At 40.1% G+C, this 15429-nt stretch overlaps 1 protein-coding gene across 1 annotated transcript; it reads left to right on the forward strand.

The window, feature by feature from the left end:
- Positions 1-3127: 3127 nt before the first annotated feature.
- On the forward strand, positions 3128-14156 carry klhdc3l (kelch domain containing 3-like). The gene is made up of 8 exons (XM_080038310.1): positions 3128-3183; positions 6643-6830; positions 7288-7370; positions 7479-7557; positions 10368-10414; positions 11231-11351; positions 12590-12779; positions 13283-14156. Exons 2-8 carry the CDS (start codon positions 6662-6664, stop codon positions 13917-13919), a joined length of 1326 nt encoding a protein of 441 aa, XP_079894436.1. The 5' UTR covers positions 3128-3183; positions 6643-6661; the 3' UTR covers positions 13920-14156.
- Positions 14157-15429: the final 1273 nt, after the last annotated feature.

A 15429-nucleotide genomic window follows, 5' to 3' on the forward strand; every position in this document is an offset into this window, starting at 1 on the left:
ACTAGCTGGCTCTAAGGGTCTTGTGTTCTGACCCCCAGACTGTTTTAATCTAACTGGTTCCATCTGTCATTTGAATGTTAATTATTGAATATGAATTATGTGTTGTATTTGATCAGAGTTACTTTCAAGTGTTTAGAAAAATGTTTTGCTTAATTGACCAAGCCCCGTGATTCTGTTACTAGCCCGACATTAGTTTTGGAATATTTGGTTTTCAAGCTAGCTGTCAGGATTCTTACTGTTACAATTTGTGTTGTTACGGTAGTTTCAGAGTGGAAAAAGCAAGTGGTTCAGTTTACCCCCTTGATTTTTCTGGTCTGTCTCAGTTTACCCCACAGCTGGGGTAAAGTGAGACACATGACAACTTTTTTTTAAAACAATCATATTTTCACTGCCCTTTGTCTTGAATAAATTCTGCTTATGCCCATTTCTAGGAAACATCCTGAATTAATGGGAAAAGTGTACATTTTAGTGATGAATCATTTTAGCTCGCTTAGAGGGGAGCAAATGCAAAAAGTGTCTCAGATTATCCAGTGTCCCCTAGTTTTATATAGCTAAACCCCTTTTCAGCACATAATTGTGAAGCAACTTTTCTGCACCCAATGGTCAAGTTTGAAGTCTGTACATTTTTTTTCAAAATAGGAAAGCTTCATAACCATCTAGCCTACATCTATATATACTGTATCCCTAAGCCTTTTTATTTATTTAATCAAATATTTAATCTATGCTCACCAAAATGCTTGACAAGTTACCTGAACCCAACATAAGGATGTGTAATTTATTTGAGGATGTTATCATATTCTGTTTTGTGATTTTTTTTTGGTGTTGCTTCAGACAGTATTTCACTATTGAAATGATGCTGAAAGAAGGAAAATGTTCTGTTATTGAAGCTGGTAGATAAAACACAAACATCATCATTATAATATAAAAATATTCAGGATTTAGACTCTGTGCTGGATTAATGGGAAAAGTGTAAATTTGAGTGATGAATAATTTTAGCTCGCTTAGAGGGGAGCAAAATGTAAAATCTCTACCTTGACATCTGAGGCTGTGAATTAACTCCAGGACTCTGGGGTGGAGTAAACTGGCTCTCTATCACTTTCTTTCTTTCTCTCTCTGGTCTGACGTTGGGCTTTTCTCCAATATGCTTGTTTCCTTCTCTTCTCCCTCTCACTTAAATCGTTCACTTCCTTCACCTTTCCTCGCTGCTTGTTCTCCTGCGCTTTCCCTGTGCTTTTGTAAATATGCAGCTCTTTTCTCAGGATTAGCATTACGCCGATCCCTGTAATGTCACTGCATCTTAGCAGCAGATAAGTGACTCCTCATCTTCCTAAAACAGTTAGTTAATACGCTATTAATGGTTAGTTAATGTACCAGTTATTCAATACATATTTGTTATTTATAAAAAACAATATAAGCATAAACTGTCACAATAAAATGTGTCAACATTGTCAACCGTGTTACTCCCTGTCAACTGTGTTACACTTGATGGCTAACACAGTTGACAGGTAACACGGTTGACATTTCAGCCATTTTGGGGCCTTGTGCTAAGTGTCAACCTTGAACCTGTCGCCATATGACCTCGATCAACTCATGTTTTCATACACTTGTTTTGCAGGAAATGACATCACGTGGTGACATGTGACTTTGGAGCAAACCATTGCTGATTTATAGGGGTTTTGTCAGTGTGTAACACGGTTGACAGAAATTTCTCGTACACGCACGAAGTGGATAATTTAATGTATATTAATAATTAAATTTGTTTTTAAAACACCTTCATCTTATTATAATGATTATTTCCAACAAATAATGATGAAAACACCTGACATGCAGCAATTAGGACAGCACAAAAACAGCAACTTCTAATATAGAATATGCATTTTCTGAAGAAAAAAAAAGTATGGAACTGGTTGACCTTTTTAAGTGAAATGAAAGATAACTCTGTCCCAATATAAAATTGATTATTGATTATTATTATTAAAAGAACTATTGTGTACAATTTATAGATACAACCCATGGACATGACATGTACCCCTAATTATAGAATGACTGTATCTCCTCAATTCAAAATCAAATGAAAGCCTGAACCAGCTTATTGCCCCTGCAGCTATAATTGTCTATTTATTTTTTACTTTTTGTTATGTAAAGGATCTGAATGCTTCCTCCACTACTGCTGCCATTGCATTGTGAGAACTGTGCACAGCTGTCAGTGGCATAACTTCAGTGCTGTTGAGCCTTGAGAGAGCAAGTGGGCTCCACCAGCAGCCTTCCTGCCTTACACAAGTTTGCCCCTCCTCCTGATGACTGATGTGAAGCTGCCTTCACTTACTGTTGAAAAGACTGGGAAATCTCACACTTGCACGTAACTATGATTCCAAAAGAAAATTAAAGGAGGCTAAAGGAGTCTTTTTTTACCAGTGTTTTGCTTTTCAAATGGTGTAACGTAAGTTTGTATGAAAACACTCAGTTTAGGCCTAAAACTTTCATGTTTTTGATATTTTTGTTTGCCATCTTAACAGCCCTGTTAACCCACAACGGCCAACCTACACATGTGATTTCAAATATTTTGACCAACATCCCCCATCACAGTGACCATGTGGGCATAGTATAGCCTTCAGTGGTTGATTAAAATACCTCTGACCTTGCTATTTGTTTGTTTTTTTGCAACCCACAGTCATCCTGAGGGGGGTTCCAATCAGACAGAAGGTAAAACTGTTCTGGTGAGCAGGGCCTTAAAAACACACTTTTGTTAGGCCTAATGACTGTGTAGGTTACCTAACATCAGCCATGTTGACAGAGCATTAAAGTACCATGCTATGCTAAACATAGTTCCCCTGATATAAATTCATCATCAATTAATTTCATCAAGTATTGATAATAGCCTAATTAGTGTGAATAGATGGAGGATAGGTGTGTATTTATGGGCCTACATTCTAGGCTTACTTTACATGTGTAGCCTAATCTGATCTAAACTATGAATATAATCCAAAGTGGGCTACCTCTCTATTCGGGGGCGAAGTGTGTTTTAGAATCGAGATTTTTGCAGATGTCCACTTCTGCTATCTTAACCAAGCACCTCAGTGCTCCTAGTTTGCTAAATGTTTTACTTTTACGACCGGTCTCTGAATGCAGCACAACACCATTTACATAGACAACAATCAGACGGAGAGGAGCAGTGACAATTTCGTAAGTATCAACTCCGTCTTAACGTTTTTTTCATGTCTGAAACGCCTGTCACACTATTTTAGAGTGTAAACACAATGTACTATTGAGATATTTGCTGTAGTCTTATTTGCACCAAAAAAAAAAGTGTTATCGGCAACGAAGCTCTAAAGAAGTTCATCTCCTCATTTCCTCTTCTTCGACTTTACCGTTATTAACCTCGTCAAATTAGTCTGCGCTCTGATTTTTCTGATTGCCACACTGTTTGAGAATCAAGTCATAACTTAACCTAGATGTTTTGGACACTTCATCATTTGCCTGAGTTTCTTTCTAAAACAAGGCAAGCCCTTCGTTGGTGTTCCCTTGGAAACTGAGCCGTAAATGAACGGGTCGCATTCCTCCTGAAGAGGTTGTCATCCCACTCGCGAGCCACATTGACTAACGTTAGTAACGGCTCATCAGTTATAGGCAACCGTAGCTAAAGATTAGGCTATGCGCTCAAATTACCCATTCTGATTTTACCGTAAAGTCAAGTCAGTGAGAAGTACAACTGCAAAAAAGGATGCTCACATTAACTTAGCTTATCACAAATGTAACTTATGCGTACGGAAGCTAGTTAAAGTAGGCCTACGCTAGTTTTCTAAATATAGGCCTACCAGTTCACGTATAGCTAAGGTAGTTGTAAAGTAAACTTAGTTGCGAGCTGTTAATTTAGAGACATTACTTTATTGAAAGCTATTTGATATGATGATCAACTGTAATGCATACTGAGAGGGGAAGCTTCTCCAGAAGATTTGAAAAAGTGTTGTAGTAGCCTAGGCTATAACAACAGCAAACAAGAGAAAACAGTTGATATTGTAGGAATGCACACTTTATAGGTCTAGGTTAATATTTAATTCGAGAGTGAATAGAAAGGCACGTATTTGTATTCCATCAATCATGGGGTGTCCTTGGTCTAGCTGCTTTTTCCCAGCCCGTGTGTGTGATGAATTGTGATTTACTAGCATTTTCTTTCTGATTGAGATGTTGCAACATCCATTTTCTGTGACTCATGAGAAGTATCACCTCACACATGCCTATAACACAACATTTCTTCATCATTTTGGAGCATTCAGAAACCTGAACAAGCAAGCCGGTACAAATACAAGTTGGAACAAAACAACTCTGCAAGATATGGTTTCTTCAAGTAAGAGAAGTTAGTGAGTCCCAAAGGGGTTGGCAGGGCACTTGACTGAAGTATATCTCACAAAAAACTAAGTGACCACCTTTTCTATAGCCTACATCAAAGGAATTTACCTAGCCAAGTGTGTTACTACAGCATCGTGACTTCCAAGCTGTTTGCTCATGTGACAGAGTGATAGATGCAGAAAGGTCAACACTTTTTTAGTGGTGTCGATAAAGGAGAGTTCAGCAGCAGCAGTTTAGGGTTAGTGGACAAGCTCAGCGACCAGTATAATAGGGAAATGACTGTGTTTATAACTCAAAGAGTAAAAAGTTCAATGCTTCACTCATTTAGTCAATGCCATCAATATGTCAGCTCCTTTTTTATCGTTGTTACTCCCAAAATGGCCATTAATGAAAGATACAGTGAAAGCTACAGATTAAGTGAACACTTTTTTTTTTTTACTTTCCCTTTATTGTATTGTATTCAAAACTAATCGTGTCACATCCGCATTTTATTAAATCCAGAATGACCACCACTGTAGTTGAGTTGATTAGTGGAATAGTGTTGAAATAAGTGAATGCCAAAAGTGTTGCAAACTAAATATTTCACCAAAGGGATGGAACCTAAACAAAGACATTGCTAATCCCGAAGAGATTGCCAACTGTACAAGAACAATTAGTTTGGAGAGCATTAGTCCCCTGAGAGCCATGTTCCTGTGTCTCTCTACGGCAGTGTGTTTCCCTCGTGACACCGCGGCCTATAGGACAGTCAGGTGAACGGTGAGTCAGAGTCACACCTGAACACCCATAGGAGCCACGCTCTCTACAAGACTACAACCATGACAACTAACGCTGTCCTACTCACTGCTATAGTGCTCACACCACACTCACAATGGCTGCTGCATGGGGCCATTGTAGGAGGAGGCTACAGCAACTGGAGAGATACAGAGGGGATCGGGTGTCATCACTATGTGGAAGGATAATTATAACAACAGTCCAACCATTTTCTGAAAAGCGTTCTGTTGCTTTAATTTATATCTGAGCAAGGGATCCTGCCAGTCATTTTCTCAACAATGGAGTCAGAGCTGAAGAAGGCCTTTCCTGGTATAATGTGGTGGTATACTGTACATGGTGCATCTCACTCACAGGCGGTTTTGGCTGAGCAGACAGAAGGGCAGATTTTCGAGTTCAAAAGTATAATTTGGGTGACCAAAATAATAATACCTGAGGGACTAGAGACTGTTTTCATGGTGTAGTGTAAAAAAAAAACAGTTATATTTCTCACAGTGCCATTGCTGGATCTCCTCTTTTCAGCCTCTGTCTGAAACGCTCCGTTTAAGATCTTGTCTCTTTAAGCCCGGCCTTCCAAAAATCCCAGTCTGCTCTGATTGGCCCTTAATCTAACTGCCAATTTGAATCTAACTGCCAGTTAGATTCAGGGGTATATGTGGGGTGTGGCTAACCACAGGTGAGGTAGTGCTAAGGTTGGTAATGGTGTGTGTGTGTGGGGGGGGGGCGGGGGGGGGCTGGTACATGTGTTGCTTGAACACAGGTTTTCAGAAAGGTGGAGATGGAGAAAAAGGGAGAGGGTTGTTTTTTTTCTCATGCTTTGTTTGCCAGAGGCCCACTGTGGGGCAAGCCAGAGCAAGAGATGTGAAAAAAGTTAATTTTGCATAGGTGACCTTTAATACAGCTCTAGGCTTCATCATAATGTCAGGAGGCTTTTATTGTCAGGCTATGGTTTTCTTTTGAGTGTTCGACTGTACCCTTCTCACCCTCATCGGGAAGACGGGAAGTCTATTAGGTTGAGTCCGTGTCTGAGTATTGATTTGACCTGCTTTGCTTCTCTATTTGCTCAACAGTAATCTATGAGTGCAATACGATCTCAGGCACTGCAATACAACCTCGCTCACAGCCGGTGTCAGGGAGGAAATCAAATGTCATTTTGTTGTGAAACTCCCAGAATTTTCATGATGGAAATAGGAATGTTTGAGAACCCAATAACACTCCCACACTTGTTCTCAGATCCAGGCTCTGTGTCATCATGACTAGAGTTATCCTCCATGTTTATAAATCAAACTGCTTAGTTGACTCTTAGGTCAATGGAGAATACAAAAGGTCAAGCTGGTGACATTAACACAAACTTCAAATGTTTTTCTTCGCTTGGAGTCCAAAAATTCTCAATTCAAACAGACTATGATGAAGTAATTACGTTGGCTAGTAATTTAATATGACATGAAAAACGAATTGAGAAACGGCTACGGGGGCATTTCATACAATTCTTTGTTAACTTTTCTTCAACACTTTTGCTCCTTGTAGAGAATGATGAGAGTGGACGATGCCAGCAATGAGTCAGAGTAGTCCCTGCCTGTGGACTCGGCTCCCCCAGAGCAAGCGCTCCCCTCGGGACCGCTACAAGCACGCCTGCTGCAGCGTGGATGGACATGTCTATGTGCTGGGAGGCAGAGACAGCAGCTCTCTGAGGGACTTCTGGAGGTACAGCGTGGGTAAGGCCTGGACAAGCTACTTACTACATTAGTTTGAGTTACAGCATATAGGGAGTTTTACCACTGCATGACAAAAATTATTTAAGGAATGTTATCAATTCAAAACATTAAGATTATTAACACAGTTTTTTATGATATGTGAATATATTGAAAACTGTCCTGTATGCTAAAAGCACCATAAGAAAATAAACTGTGTTGTATTAAACAGCCAATTACGTAATCATGTTTCAGTTTTTAATGTAATTACAGCCGAAAATGTAGTAACTTGCCAATAACGTAATAACTTTTTGCCCACAATGTAATAAGTCAAATTTACATTTTTAACCGGGTTTTAAATAATCATGTTAAAATGTAATACCAGCAAGTGGATGTAAAAACTATAACGTTATTGGCGGTTGCATAACACTGCTGCATGCATAAAGCAACATCAAACCGACATGTATGTGATAAATGACAGTGTGCAACGAGTGGACCGAGTTGAACTGCACCAGTGAGGCTGCACCAGAAGAACTGGAGGAACATTCTATGGTGGCTCATGAGGTACAAACCCCTTCAGTAGAAATATTAGACTTTAATGTATAATACTGTTTTTCATACTTTAAAATGGCATAAAAATATGGTTTATCTAATGCTTTCTTACACTTCCAGGGCTTTCTGTACGTGTTTGGAGGCATGCTGGATTCTGCATACACCCAGTTGAGATGTCCCCTCTGGGTATTTGACATTGGTGAGTTTAAAGCTGCAGTTGAGAGTTTCAGCCGTTGGGATCCCAACGGCTGTTTTCCCAACGCTCTACCTGCTGTAGTTCCTCCCTCTGAACGACAGCTATGCACGTTCATGTGAATTCAGTCACATTGACAGGAGACAAACACCATGTCCGATTCTAAGGTGATTAAACAAGAGTAATGATAACTACATACATACATATTGAGCATCTACATTTTAATCACAGACAGACCATGAATGTTAGCTTAAAATCATTGTAAGTGTGCTGGTAGGCCTAACAAAAGTAGCTGTAACAGCCAGGCAAGATAGCAAACTAATTGTAACAGAGCGGAGAGGTGTGTGTGTATCTCCTACTATCTATGCTCCTGCTCTGACCGCAGCTGCTCGGGGCTGCTGCGCGAGGAGCGGGCTGCGTGTCAGTGCTCCCGCTGCTCGTTGAGAAGAGGTGATACTTGTTTTGGCGAAAAAAGTCACCAATAACACCAGAAAAAAAGCTAGATTTGTCGCTGTTTTGAAAAAAAAAGTCGCCAGGGGGGCTGAAAAGTCACTAAATAGGCCTATAGCGACAAAATCGCTTTGAGTTGTCAACACTGAGCACAGGACGAGGGCTATAGGGCCAGCAGACGCCCTGCTGCTAGCGGCAGGCAGCCTAGGGGCAGAGGAAGGGGACAAGGTCGCGGTCGGAGAGGTCTGGATGTGATAGGGCAAGAAGACATGGCCGGTGTACTTTTTTTCGAGCTCTCTCCATCTCCCTTTCAGCAGTTAACTTTTCAACATTCGTCTTTCCTCGTTTTTTTTGCTGTCTTAGCGGTGTTAGTTGTTGGTATCCTGGGAATGGTAAATTGAGGGTTCGTTTGTGAAGACATTGCAACTCGCTGTCCGCCGTAGTAGCCTAGTACCAAACAGTAGGCTAGTGTCAGACTGCTAGGGTCGTGAACGCTCACGCAACTGACGCATCAACGTCGTTGCCAAGGTCCCACAGCCAATAAGAACAGAGAATCTGACCTTGCTCTGATTGGTCAAAATTAACATGAGCGGTGGCAATTTTGGGGGGCAGCACACAGAGGCAGGGGGGAGCAAAGTGATAAAAAAAATATGTTCAGACCACTTCACCTACATATAGCTGAATGGCTATTATGACAGTTTTGCCAAATATTACAGTAAAAAAAACTCTCAACTGCAGCTTTAACTTTGAGGTGTGTAGTGCAAGCAACACACGTGCCTCTGCCATATGGGTTATCAAGTCTACAATATGTGAGCACTTCAATTTAAATTGCAGTACATAGTTTTAGCCACATAAAAAAAAGTATACATATAGCCTACATGACAACATTTAATAATTATCTCAACATATGTTGGTACCACAGTTAATATATGGCTGAAACATTATATTAAAAAAATAAAATGAACTGGACATGCAGACTGTATGGGCGCATTCAATTAAATCAAAAGCTATGTTGTACCAGGTAGTGCAAGCAACACACCCTCAGAAAGCCCCTTAGTTTTATTTATTTTTTCTACTGGGAAAGTCATTTAAGGACTACGTTTTTTCATCACATAGGCGAAAAAACTTCAAAATACCGTTGCCGTGAAAGAGGAAGTGCCGAGTCAATCCCATGTCATTTGTTTCCTATTGGTTGGATTTACATAATATTTGCACAGATGGTTAACATGCAGTGTCTCCACAAACCACATCAACCAGAATGTCAAAATAGGGTTCTGTTGGCAGATAGAGATGGGACAAAGATGGGAATAAGACCCTATTATAGGCAGAAATATCATGCATTTGATATGCAACTATAATAGTTGTATTTACATCATATTTACACAGATGGACTACTACACGTAGACCTAGTGCTGTGGTATGCGACGTGGTACAGCTAATACTTGCAGCTCATGTTGACATTTAGGCAATTGTCAGCCAACGCTCCGACTTGACAGAGGAAACGTGTTGTTACATGTCAGTTGAAGTCTCATGCCTCCAAGCCCCTGTGTAAATATTTGGTGCCATACTTCAGCTGGGTGTGAAATCTGTGAGAGCTTTCATGTACATTTGAGTGGAAAAACACATTTTAAATGTTCATTGTGTTAAGTGTTAACATACAATTAAAGTCATGCCTAGGCCTGTGATGCGGCTGTCAGGGAAACATTACTACTATTTATAGATAGAATATCCCGGAGCTGTGACATCCTGACAGGAAGTGCTTCCTGCTCTAAAAATACCACGTGTTGTAACTCGTTGGCTCGTATTATACCTGGTACAACATAGCTTTTGATTTAATTGAATGCGCCCATACAGTCTGCATGTCCAGTTTATTTTATTGTTTTAATATAATGTTTCAGCCATATTTTAACTGTGGTACCAAAATATGTTGAGATAATGATTAAATATTGTCATGTATTTGATTGATTTTTTTTGTGGCTAAAACTTTGTTCTGCAATTTAAATTGAAGTGCTCACATATTGTAGACTTGATAACTCATATGGCAGAGGCACGTCAAAAAAAGGTATGAACGGTGTATGGACTTTCCAAAACGGCTTTATTCTTCTGTACGTTTTTCTTTCTTTTTTACATTAATTATAATTTTAAACATTTTGGTTATTCAAACATTCTTATATTTGACCACTTTAGTTTTGGCTTGAATGAGAGAAGTTGATTTTGATGAAGTGACTTACCTACTATAAACAGCTTGATTTGGATTAGTCTGTAGGATTTGCCAGTCCACTGTGTCCAGTATATATTCATCTCTAGCTTAATTTCTTACCTGAGCTTTTCTTTAATGTCATTTTCCTTTTTTGTGTGTGTTTCAGCAAAGCAGAAATGGGTGCACGTCCAGGGAAAGACGAGCTGCCCTCAGGTACACAGTGCCTTTCTTATGAGAGTAATTCATACTGTATACTATGAAACCACTCTTGTCTGCTCTTTCTCCTGCCAATACTCTTTATCAGTATACTCACTGACAACAGTTATAAAGGATTAAATATTCATGTAAATGTTTACATAGTTTGCACTTAAAGTCGTGACACAACACAACATGTATTAGTGCTTTAATTTTAATCTCCACAAATGCCGTAACATGACAAACAATTTGAGACGCCCAATACATGACTTAGAAAGATCACTTGTACCAAGATACAGTCGTTGCTAGACACATGTATTGGGTTATTAAAGATTTCCGCTGGTGTATCTAAAGATGCATCATGTATAAGCAGTCATTGAATGTCATATTGTTTGACACAAAGAGAATCCTGAGCTCTAAAAAAGTCTAAGATTCTGAATAGGAATTAAAATGTTGGAGCCAACTCAAGGTGGAATTTTTCCAACTTGCAAATCACAAACTTCTCTGCTCCCGTTTGTCACGTAACACAGTCGGACCTGTTCAGGTTCACACTGACAGCCCCCCAAATCAAGACTGACAGCAGATCTGGGATCATGTAGTCTCCATAGAACATAAACAAGAGAAATATGGGAACATTAAAAGAGTGTGTGTATAAAATATGACAAACTAAGCTGAAGGGTGGTTTTAGTTGCCGGTAATAAAAGAGTTCTGGGCTTTGTCAGTATATCACCTGTCACCTCTTCTAAATGTTTTTGTTTGTTTGTGTGTGTGTGTGTGTGTGTGTGCGTGTGCGTGTGCGTGTGCGTGTGTGTGTGTGTGTGTGTGTGTGTGTAGGCCCAAGTGCCAACCAACAGGAAGGGACACAGCGCTGTGGTGGTCGGCTCTGACATGCTGCTGTACGGAGGTTTCATAGACATGAAGGGATCCTCGCAGGACTTCTGGAGTTTAAATTTTGGCGAGTTTAAAACTATATTTTGTTCCTGTTTAAGAATGTTTGCAAGTTTGCTAATATTAGTAATAGTTACCCATGGATGCACACAGTATATTGTTGTCAGTATGTGCCTGCAAAAACAGCCTCTTGGACCATAGACTAATTTGAATAAACCGAAATACAGTTTTAGTGACGTTTCTTAAGTCACTGGTGACTGACTGCAGACTAGATTCTAACAACGCTTGAGCCCAAAAAATATAATGTCCAGAAGTTTGTTGAGTTTGCAAAAAAGGTTGTGGTAGCCGAATCCCCCGTTGCGACTAGGACAAAGGGTGAAGCCAGGACAATCATCATTGTGGTTCAAAGAGGTTTATTTCAGGAGATTTCCATCAGACATCAGACATAGGATTTCATGGTAGCAGTAGCAGCACGCTGAGGCCGCAATGGCACTACTCATTAGTTACAGAACAGTGTCTTATATTCTCATGTGTGGGGGGTATCAAGTGTATTATATCTGCAAATAGACATATACTAGTCCTTCTAGGGAGTGCTCTCATCCTCCCCCAGTGACCCTAACCTTTAGACATACACAGTCAGCAACCTTCTGGATATTATAGACTACTGAAAACCACCACAAGGTCTTCAGTTTATTTTGTACAAAAATCAAAGAAAACTGACTTAGAATGCTTTAAACAAACAAAAGAGCAGCATGAGGACTAAGACATTTTAGAAAAACTTTTGCTGGTTTAATCAGCCACACCTGGCATCTGTCCATCTCCATTATATACCTATAGGCACTCAAGACCTGTAGAGGTCGCCAACAAACAAGTATTGCACACAAATATTAATAAACAGAATATGGCTCCTACAACAGTCATGTGAGATTTACTTTATGGATATCCAACCTATCATCACCAAATTTGGTGTAAAGCCTTAGGCGACTGAATTACAGATAACATGTGTAACACTTCTATGAAATGGGCTTAGCTGCTAATTTGACAGAACTGTTTGACCAACTGTCCAATCAACCAAACATGGGACTTATCTTCAGAACGAGTCCAGTTAGCAGGCAACGGGGGGCAGGCATATTCAAAATATCTGCAGGAATTTTTCTTGTTTATATCCATTGTGTTATTGGTGTTATTACAAGCCATTTTTTGCAGTGTAAAGTTAAGTTGAGTTGGCAATAGCGACCAATCCAACCTAAAACATGTGTTGATCTTCCAGCTAAACTTGTATTTTTCTGTGTGTTTGTGTAACAGACAACATGGCCTGGTCCATGCTGAATGCTTCTCAGCAGGGCTCATCAGGCCCAGGCCCCAGACACAGTCACTCAGCCATGGCCTACCAGAGCTGCATGTACCTGTTTGGGGGATTGCAAGGCCTCCGGGAGCAGAGGGACTTCTGGAGGTGGAATTCCATCAGCCATACGTGGAGTTCCCTCAAAAACAAGTGAGTAGCAGTGTCCAATGATTAGTACTGTACTGATTATGCAAAATAAGATAAGATGCCCATTTGTGAATGCTGGGTAGAGGATGGCTTCTTCAACAACGTATTGTATTGCAACAGTACAAGGCTGACGTCTCACCCATACTCATAATAAGATAAATATTCAAACAATTAAAAAAAATAAAAATGCAAAACCAATAAATATTGTTTTAATGTAGGTCATCAACTGGTAAAGTTTCATGATGATAGCTATAAGTTAAAAAAAAGGTTACCCTATTCACGTGTAGAGTTTCGCCATAATGCAACTGTTTGAGGAAATGACCTGTATGTGCATACACATTCTGTACACTTGAACCACCATTATCATTTGTACATCTCTTACGTTTACACACTTAGCCTGTTTTTACTTACAGTACAAGGCAACGGGCCAGTGCACACAATAGACATTGTTCAGTGTGTTCCTTCCTGCTGAGAGGGACCACTATATGTTTGTTTTTCCCCTTCAGGTCGGGCCCTTCTAGACTGATGGGCCACTGTGCCGTGACCTACAAGGACAGCATGCTTCTGTTTGGTGGAGGTGAGAGCCAGAACGCTCCAGACAACTGCATGTGGAGGTACAGCTTCACCACTCAGACCTGGACGCAGGTAACCACTCTCCCAGGCTCAAACCAGGCCCCGGAAAAGATCCACCACTGCTGCACAGGGCTTGGTCCAAGCTACACCTCCAACAACAACAGTATTATTAGCCCCAGCTCTAGCCCGGGACAACAACCCAGGCGGCTGCTGCTGGATGGTAAAAAAAGGCCTTTTAAGAACAGGTGCTTCCCTGCCCCACTCACTTTCCTCGGGTCGGAGGGAGCGATAGAGCTGGAGACGTTTAGCGGGGACAAGTGCTACGCTAGCACAAGACTCACAGAAGCGGACCATGACAAAGAGGGTCTGGTGGGGAAAGAGGCACAGCGGATAGAGAACTGTTTGACCTTTGAAAACAAGGCCTTCAGGCAACAGTGGAGCTTGACAGAGGAGGAGATGGACCATGGAGAAATAGCCCAGCATCTGCCCGATCTGCTGCTGGTGCTGGGGGGGAGACCGTGCACCAAACACTGTCCCATCTCCATCTGGCAAATGACTCTGACTGACTGATTACAGCAAGAACACCTTTTACAAACATGTCTTTATATATATACTGTATATAAAAAAAATCATCAGTATTATAAAATCAATTTATCAATTTGCCTTTGTTAAATGTCATGTGTTTAAAGAATGTACTGTGAACAAAAGAAGAAACTATATTTTCACTATACTGTTACATTTGTTGTTGTGAACATATGTATTAATCACACTTTTCTTTTTTGCAGTTCTCAAATAAATGATTGAAAAGTGCCTTTAAAAAAAGATGTACAATTATTAGAGTTATATAGTTAACAGTTTTCTAAATAGAAAAAGAGATATTGCACACACGAGCATAACATCAGAAAAAGGTGGGTCATAGGGCTGGGTATCGTCAAGGACTTCACGATACGATACGTATCACGATACACTGGTCACGATACGATATATCACAATATATTGCATATCTTGATATATCACGATATATTGCAATATTCCATGAACAAGTTGCCTTGTCAAACATAACAGCACAATATATTGATAATTGCACAGATATATGAAGTCAAAACTATTTCATTCACAACTTCCTTTACTATTCTTCCTTTTTTTTGGTTTTGGCAAATGATCAAACACTGCTGCAGATGCCATAAATTCAAAATAACAAATCCAATTCACTCGTTTACTAACTGTACAGGACACACTGAAAATGAAAACACATCAGTGATTTTTTCTGACACAGTGAATCTTAAGTATTCTTATAAACAAAATTGATCTAACTTCAATAGTCAGTATCCTCAGGCTCAGGCCTGACAGCAGACATGGGTTTGAATCTGACCCGTGATTGTTCTCTGCATTGCATTCCCTCTCTAACCCATTATATGTCTCTCCAGTGTTTCCCCCAGAAAATGTCTTAGTCAAGGTGGTCACTGCCACGTGTTAGGGGAGGCGCGGCGTAGGGGTATTTTGTTCAAAAGATGCCAATGCGCCATAAAGAAATGAACAACTGTTTATTTGACCCCTTGATGGGGTTGGTTGTCACAATGTGTTAGAGTCTCTTTGATGGTAAATTTCTTCTGTATTACAATAAGTTAGAAAAAGTGAGGGGTACACATTTCAAGCCAACACACTTAAGCTTGAATTAAATGTAGGAATGACTATTGAAAGATGTTTAGGTGATGAGCAATTCTCACTAGAGTAAAAAGTGTGCCTACTTACCCCGGTCTCCCCTACTCAGAAGAAGAACAACAGTAGTAATAATAATAATGGATTGGATTTATATAGCACTTTTCAAGGCACTCAAAGACGCTTTACAGGGTTCCAGGTTCCATTCATTCACACACAGTCATACTGGTGGTGGTAAACTACCATAGTAGCCACAGCTGCCCTGGGGCAGACTGACGGAAGCGTGACGGAAATACACTTCATATCATATCACTATAAAAATTGATCATATAGTGTGAAAGCCTGTCACACCACATGATTTAGTGTCACACCATATGATTAAGTGTCACACCATATGATTTAGCGTCACACCATATGAGGT

Source organism: Ammodytes marinus, assembly GCF_949987685.1.
Source record: "Ammodytes marinus genome assembly, chromosome: 12".
Lineage (NCBI taxonomy): Eukaryota > Metazoa > Chordata > Actinopteri > Uranoscopiformes > Ammodytidae > Ammodytes > Ammodytes marinus.